Below are 8308 nucleotides of genomic sequence, written 5' to 3'. Positions count from 1 at the left end.
TTGTTATAATCAATGTTCTAAAAACCGGACCGGACAATGACCCGTTCAAGGGTTCGGTTTGACCGGTTGGATCGATCGGTTGGACCGTGATTTGTAAAATTATTTTTAATCCCTAAAGGTTTAAAATTCATAAAAAACACCCCTATAATACTCCCTTAAGGTTTGAAATCTATCTAAAATAACCCTGTCATGCGAAGATTCTGGTGAGTGGTGACGGCAGCGACGATCGACGGCCAATCGAAGCTGGAATCTTGGGGCTTTTGATGTGTAGGTGCTGGCGACTCTGATGATGGTGCCAAGGAGTTCCATCGGCGCCGGAAATCGCCGGAATCAACAAAAGAACTCTGACGGTCGCATGAAGTTTAGGTGGACGGCGAGCGACAATGGCTGGACGACGGCCACTGAAAATGGCAGGGTTTTGTAGTGGAGATGCCGTCAAGTCTAATGGCGGTGATTTCTCCCTCGATCGGTGCCGGAATCCGGCGGGATTCAATCGCTATTGGACCGCGATTCGGCACTATTCTGACGATCCAACCGTGGTCCAATCCGGTTTAAATGCAATTAACGGTTTTTTACGTATTTCGGACCGGAAATACCGCCGGTCACCGGTCGAACCGGTCCGATCGGACGGTCCGGTCCGGTTTTCAGAACCTTGGTTATAATTGTGAGAGCCGGTTTGGAACCAGTTTTCCCCTTTAATATTTGTGGACCTTCAACAATACCCATTAGTTATTACTTCCAAAGTCCATACCCATTTTGGTAACTCCATTTATCATTACATTTTTTACTTTTAATGTTGTAAACATGATGCTGTATTTAATTACTATTATATTTTACTTTAATAAAGAAACTATTCCTATCAATCTCTTTCTCTTGGTCACCTAATCAATATATTTCATAAAAATATTATTATTATTTTTTAAGAAGATAATAAAACCTTTAACTCGGGAATTGTTATGCACACCTGATAATTATTTCACATGATTTACAATTGCAACTTGCCTTGTCTCAAAATTAAGGGTGTGATTTTTATGAATTTCTTCACTATGAATCTTACTTTGATAATATTGAAAATGAATGAAAAATATAAAAAAATATTAATATTATAAAACTTAAAAATAATACGAAATATGAAATTTATCATTTATATAATTGATAAAACTTTTTGAAATTATCGTTTATCTTAAAGAGTTTTGTTTATACATGCCGGATCCAGAGACATGATAGATGAGTTCATAGTGGTATTATCAGTTTTGGGTTCGTAAGGTTTTGTCCAGAAAATGGACCTCTAGTCTCTAGATCATGAGTATGTTTTTGTGCTATATAAGCAGCCACTCTTCTAGCACCAACTTTTGCTATATGCTGGATTCAAACACATGATAGGTGAATTCTTAGAGGTATTATCCACTTTGGACCTTAGGGCTCACATTATTTTATCCTGAAAATGTACCTCTAGGTGGTGAGGGTGTTCTTATGCTATAATAACGACCAAGACTTTCGTCTCCTAATTGATATGGAACTTTGATACCAACAAGTTTAATTTAAATATATATATATATATATATTTTTTTTGCAAATTTGTGATAAAAGACTGGATTTGAAACAAAGTTTTTGTTTTATGAGAGATTAACAAGAAGATAAAAAGCAAAAAGAGAAAAATTAAATACTTTATCGAAATTTTTTATCTCTTTTAACTTTTAAACAGAATTACATACTAATGTTTATGCACATTTTAATAATAAATTAACTAAAATTACATATATATAACTAAAAATTACTTCCCGTTATATCTTCATAATTGAATAAATCATAGAATGTCATTATTAATAATATGTATTTTTGGAAATTTAATGTGAACCAAATTAAGAAAGAAAAAAAAAAAAAAGAACCAGTGAAGCCAATGGTGGGAGAATCTTGTATACAGAATCTAAAAATACCTTCCAAAATTTGCATATATCTAATACCTTCAAATCTTCCCATAAGTCTATATTATTTTTTCAGTAAAAAGAATTAAGATGATAGTTAAGGCAAGATTTACAATACGTAAAGTAGCTGCCTTCCCCTCACAGAACACGTGCCACATAACAATAACTGACACTCCACCATCCATCACTTTCTCTTCTCTTTTCTGAATTCACTTATTACTCTCCCCACCCCCACCACCTTCACTCCACGCGCCTCCTCTTCAACTCAACTAATCCAAAACATAAACTCACTGTTGGTCGACGTGTTCTTTAAAAACCTATACCCAGCACATAACCCCTCCCTTACCTAGAATCGTCAAAAATACACCCGCGGTAACGTTACTTAATCATTGCACTTCAGGGAAAGTCTTTTCTACAAGTACAACCACTTATCAAGTTAGTAATAAAATAAGTCCATACATTTACGTGGAGAATTTTCTAGAGTTTTATTATATTAATTTTTACAACTATTATATTTAATAAATTGAAATTAATTTGGTATTGTAATTATATCCTATAAAATGTCATATTAAAGGAAGTCGCCCAATAATAATAAATATAATTATACTTGAATTAATAATATAAATGTAAATTATGTGATTATATAGTTCATGATTAATACCTTTAAAATAAATCATGTTAATTGTATTCAAAATTTAATATAAAAAATTTCTACTTATTTCAAATCTTATAATAATATCCATTACATGTGTTACCAAATAAGAGTTATAATAAAGAAATTGGTAAAATAATATATTTATTTGAAAAATACCCTAATCTAAAGTTAAAAGATGGGAGTATTAATTATGACCAATAATACAATAATAACCACTAAAAAAAAAAAAAAAAAAAAGCTTGTCAACAAAGCATCTCTTCTCTCTCTAACACACACCCCAACACTCATCACATATAAGACCTCTCCATTTATTTCTTCACACAAAGATTTTCTCTCTCCCTTTCTCTCGTTTCTCTTTTCACTTTCTTCTTTACAAAGAAACACCACAGCCTACAACAACACACCAACAACACCAACACAAACACAACACACCATGACTGAAGAAGAGTGGGTAAACGTCGCCATGTCCGACGACTCCCTCGTCGTCGAGATGCTACTTCGTCTCCATCAAGCCGAACCACCGCCGACGGCTAGGAAGTCCGCGCCGCCGCTTCAGCTCGAGTGGAGCGTGCGTCAGCGTCGCTCCAAGCAGCTCCCGAGAAAAAAGGCTGATGCCACGCGTGCCAGCCCTACCACGCCGCTTTCTTGGAGTGGCGCCACCTCTGTCAGCGGTGGCGCTGCTGACGCCTTCGAGGAGTCCAGCAAACCGTCTAAGCCTATTGACAATACGAGATCTAAGGTGCGGTTTAGTTTCTGGTTTCGTTTTTGTGAGTTACCGGTGGGTTTGACTCGGTGACTCTGTTTCAGTTAGGTGTCAGTTTTTGGTGGCTTGATCTTAGACGAAAATGCCCCTTGAATATATGATAATTACCTCGTCGGACGGATGAGTTTGAGTTTCTTCGCATCTGTCAGATTTTCATTTCTTTCTGGAGTATATTTTTTTACTCTTTTCTAATGAGACGGTTTTACCCTTCGTGCATGGGTTGAACTCGTGAATCTCTAGTGGTATTTCCATCGTTTTATCCGCCAGATCGGCTTACTCTCCGGTTAAACGACTCGCCGTTTTGGAAGTTTCTTTTTAAAATTCCATTTTTTTATACTGATTTTGATGATTTTTTGAATTTTTATTATTTATTTTGTAGAGAAATTTGGTGACTTTCATTCAACGCATAGGGTCACGTAATTTTCCTTGCCACTTTCATTATTCTATGCCATCGTGTCATTTCCCATATTCGGAAAGACCATAACGCCCTTTCTTGAGGACGTTTTTGTCATTAGAAAACTTCTAACTGTCCCAGAATCTAAGCCATTGTCGGGGTCAATACTTCATTAGTCAGAGAAATCTCTTCAAAATGGCAAAACTACCCCGACCAAGAGCCAAAGGTGATGAACTTTCCGAGGCCATTTCCGTCAATTGGATGTTCCATAAACCTGTTTTATCGGTGGCGTGTTTTCATAGCAAATTAGGTGTGTGCGCATAGTTTGGTGTAATGTTGTTAGTGGTTGTGCAAAAACACTTTATATGTTTTGTTTGTTTTCACAAAAAGAATATATATCCAGTAAAGTCAGCCGTAGTTTCCATTTCCTGCGTGCGCAGTGATTTTTGGCCACGTGTCTGCATATTTCTTTCACCGTAACTTTGGTCAAATAAAAATGGTAATACTATAATACCATCCCAGTGGCGTTCTGGGTGACTATTGATTTTAAGGATAAAAAATAATTGCTTTTTGGGTGAAAAATTTAAAGAGATGGTAACGTTATCTCTTAAGAAAAGGGATATTTTTATGGGGTTCATGTTAAATCTAGAGTTTGGGCTTTTAAAGTGCTAACTCTCTACCTTTGAAAGTTTCAAATGTGAATACAGACGAAAGCGGCATATAGAAATCACGTGACACTTTATTGGGTTTGACGTTGCCACCCAAGCTCTATTGGTTTAGTCTGCAACCGCGTGGACTGGTTGTGGGAAAGTCATGTGTGTGGCCCTACCGTGCCACGTCATGTCATGTTGAAAAGTAAAATGTATAGTTAGATGATTTAAGGTAATATTTAATGGGTTAGGCTTGAAAATTGAATTGGTGTAATTATTGGATAAAATCTTGCCCTTTAAATGCACTGTATCACAGTGAGCTGTCAGCTAAAGTTTATGACTTTGGATGATCTAAACGACTTACAGTTGTGTTGTGTGTATGATCTAGTAGTTAATCGAATATTTGATTGAATATGATAACATTAATGTTTTGGAGACACTCCAAAAGGATATATTTTATTTTTGGGTGTTTAGTTTTATGGTATTATGGCTTTATTTAATGAGTTGCTGACAAAATGCTGTTTATTGAATGCTCCGTATAGGTTGTTGCTACCGGTGAAACCTCCACTCCAAAGAGGTCAAGAAAGAAAAAGGTAAATTGATATTTTACCGAGTTGTCTAAAGAGCTCATGAGATATTCATGATAAATGCTATGTCTATGATCTTATTTTATTAACATAAATAAAGACAAATGAATCTTAGGTTTCAGAGTCATTTATTTCTGATTGGTGAATTAGCCAGCTAGATCCATATTTAGGAATTTGAAATTTGGTTTATTTGCAGACCTTGGCTGAATTGAGAGAGGAGGAGAGTTTGCTGTTGAAGGAAGAGAGAAGTTTGAAAAATGTATGTTCGTCTTATTTATTCATATTCCTTTTATAGAAATGATAATCGAGATCCTGGATATTGATGTTTTGATTCATTAATTTGACAGCAATTGGCAACCTTACGTCTCACACTTGAGAAGCAAAGAACTAGAAATGAAAGCTTGAAGAGAATGAAGGTTAGATGAATTTATGTGTTTTATTGCAGTTTTACTTGCTAATAATGGTGGTTTGCTTTCCTGTATATGGACAGTAGTTGAGAACCTTATTCAAATACCAAAGGTCCATTTCAGATTTTTATTATTGGACAAAGTTTCTTCATAATATTTTTTGAAAGCGACCTTATCCAGTATCTACTAACTGCAACTCACTGAATTCTATAACAGTTTTAGAGTAACAATTACAGTCTTTGTAGTATTTAGTATTTTGTGATAATATGGTTGTAGTTAATGATGGGATTTGATGATAGGGATTAAAGGATTAAGTTTACTAGAGCTTAGTAGGATCTTATATGTCAACAAATGCTTTGAACTGTCTTTTTGGTTTTTTACCCTCTTTTTGATATGCATGTGGAATTCTCATGATAAATGAATCTTTTGCATGTTGTGTTTCTCTTTTAATAGTCTAAAGTTCGGTGCTATAAATGTATTTAATTTGCATACAATAGAAGCATAATGATCTCATAACATCTTTTTTGGTTGTTAATTGGCGTCAGAATGTCTCTGCATATTGTTGTCATGGGCAGAATTGATTACGGAGTAACTTCAAACTCCTACTGTTGTTCCACCAAGTTCTCCAACTCAGTTTTGCCTATGACTTCTGGACTTGTTTTTAATCTCGAATCACAGGGCTCGTATATTTGGCCTTAGCCAGTAGAACATTGTGATTGGTGTTAAAAGTTAATCCACTATTTCATGGTGAAGGGCAAAAGAGTGATTTTTTTTTTTTTTTTTTTAAGAGATATGGTCCTTCAGGAGTTCTGGAGTTGGGAGTCCTCAGGACATCTTAAAGTCAGTTTAGTACTTTGATTCCAGGGTCAACTGGGTGTGTAATAAAGAGTTAGGTCTTCTTGCAGTGTCTAAATATATAAATTATTTTTCATTTAACAAAGTTCAAAATCAAAATATAGCTTAACAAGTGACACGAAAGTACTCCATGTTTAACTAGTATAATGATAGTTACTGGAAAGTAATACATGATTCTGTTTGCCATGTGGTTGATGCCTTTGGATTGCGTAAGCATTCTTGCAGAATTATATGGCTTAGTTTAGATGGTTGATGTGCATTTGAATCTAACAGTTTCTCCATTTCTTGTTACAGCTTGATATTCTATCCCATCAGGCAACAGAAATAGTTAGAGCTTCTCATGCATCTGAGGAAGCTATTTTGAACCAGTGCGATCAAGTGAAATTAGCTCATGAACCTTCACAAATGCTGTTGCCAGCAAATGGTGCATGCAACGAATTGAATCCATCTCATCCCAATGGTTCTTTTGCCGCACTGGAAGATGAAAGTAAGGTGTCTTCCTTTGTGCTACCTGATTTAAATCTACCTTTTGATGATGATTCAAGCTCCGGGATTTTATATGGAATAAGCTGAGAAGAATCAGATGTAAATCGGTATTCTTTTTTCACTAATCAAGCAGAAGTAAGATCGTCTGTGGCACTTGTGCTTTAATAATACATAATGGTCAGTTCTAACTATGTCGACAAGATGAGTTATTGTAAGTACCAAACTGATTACCTTCACCGCTTAACCTAATCGCGGAAGTTTGTTTTTCAAAATACATGAAGGTATTGTGGGTAGTGTAGAAATCATTACTTAGATACAATCAGATTCTTTCTTCTCAGGTTTCTACATCTGTCCAAGATTCTTTGGGGCCAACACTCTTTTCCTTTTTTTTTTTTTTTTAACCCCTTTTTGTAGGAAATATTAACAGAGCTGTAATTATTATATCGATAATCACATGTTTTGCTACCTTGAATTAATGTTTCTGAATCTAAATTTGCTGTGCTTGCCCTTGCTGCTTCTGTTCTTGTCTTTTCTTTTGCTAATTCTCTTTGATATAAGCCAAAGTGTAAACTTATCATATGATATGAAAGGAATGGAATTTTCATTTGTACGAACTATGAAGAGAGGTTTACATGTAGTGGCAAAAGTGTAATTAATTTGTGTGAATTGTTTGTGAAGGGATGTTTATGAGGTTTGGTAATGTTGTTGAGTTGAAAGCAACAATGGTTTTATATTTCAACTGCTTTTGGCAGTTGCTTTTTCTTGAAAATCTAGTGTCTGACTGAGTCTGATAGGATACAAGAATTCAACAAATCAAACCTTCTGCCAAACTGGTCATTTCTGAAATGTAATTTGACAAAGAAATTGTTGAACCAGTACATAACATATTGACCAGCAAAATCACAGATGGCCCACATTCGTTATCATTACAAGAGCTTGTCTAAATAGCCACTTAAACTCAAACCAAAGCCAAGCAAATTCAAACAATTCAAATTGCAACATCATATATCCGCTTTTTTTTTTTTTTTTTTTTTTTTTTGGGGTTTCGAGAATATATAATTTGTCTGTTACTCACTCTAATTGTGGCCTTGTGGGTTATAAAGTGTCTCTATGATCAGAGTGTCTGAATCAGTTTACACGTACCTTAATTAATTTAAGAAAATCTTGAAATTATCGATCTGGTAAGAGTTCTAATAGTTACCCCTATTAAGGGTGATTAAAACTTAAACTGAGTGATCATGCAAACTTAGATTCTCTTTCGTTCTTTTATGGTAGTTAGCTTTTATAGGTCTTGATTAATACAAACTTGAAGTTTTAGGATTTCTTTAGTGATATTTTTGCTTTCTTTACATGGTAATGTTGGGGTTTAATCAACTGTTTTCTAATCTCAGCATTGAGTCGAGTTGTTTAATTATTGAAATTTGAAAGGGATTGATTAAGCATAGGATTCTTGACAGCACAGGCTTTGTATAAAGATGAGTGGAGCAGCTAAGAATGGGGCACTTTTTCTCCTTTCACCTAACTACTCATTTTGGAAGTTACAAATTTTATTAATACATAATTGATGTATGTTTGGTTCAAAATTC

At 34.9% G+C, this 8308-nt stretch overlaps 1 protein-coding gene across 1 annotated transcript; it reads left to right on the top strand.

Moving 5' to 3' along the window:
* The first annotated feature begins 2859 nt into the window (after positions 1 to 2859).
* Positions 2860 to 7388, top strand: LOC116140889. The gene is made up of 5 exons (XM_031426465.1): positions 2860 to 3319; positions 4930 to 4980; positions 5171 to 5233; positions 5322 to 5390; positions 6531 to 7388. The coding sequence occupies exons 1-5, from the start codon at positions 3014 to 3016 to the stop codon at positions 6807 to 6809; spliced, it is 768 nt and encodes a 255-aa protein (XP_031282325.1). The 5' UTR covers positions 2860 to 3013; the 3' UTR covers positions 6810 to 7388.
* The last annotated feature ends 920 nt before the right edge of the window (positions 7389 to 8308 follow it).

The sequence above is a fragment of the Pistacia vera genome, unplaced genomic scaffold, assembly GCF_008641045.1.
Source record: "Pistacia vera cultivar Batoury unplaced genomic scaffold, PisVer_v2 Contig383, whole genome shotgun sequence".
NCBI classification, from domain to species: Eukaryota; Viridiplantae; Streptophyta; class Magnoliopsida; order Sapindales; family Anacardiaceae; genus Pistacia; species Pistacia vera.
Note: the sequence above shows the minus strand (reverse complement) of the source record. Positions and strands in the feature narration are given on the sequence as shown.

Coding starts and splice junctions, on each gene's coding strand:
- LOC116140889 (XM_031426465.1), top strand. CDS start 3,014: ATGACTGAAGAAGAGTGGGTAAACGTCGCCATGTCCGACGACTCCCTC. Junction 3,320..4,929: donor TTGACAATACGAGATCTAAG/GTGCGGTTTAGT, acceptor TGCTCCGTATAG/GTTGTTGCTACCGGTGAAAC. Junction 5,391..6,530: donor AAAGCTTGAAGAGAATGAAG/GTTAGATGAATT, acceptor TTCTTGTTACAG/CTTGATATTCTATCCCATCA.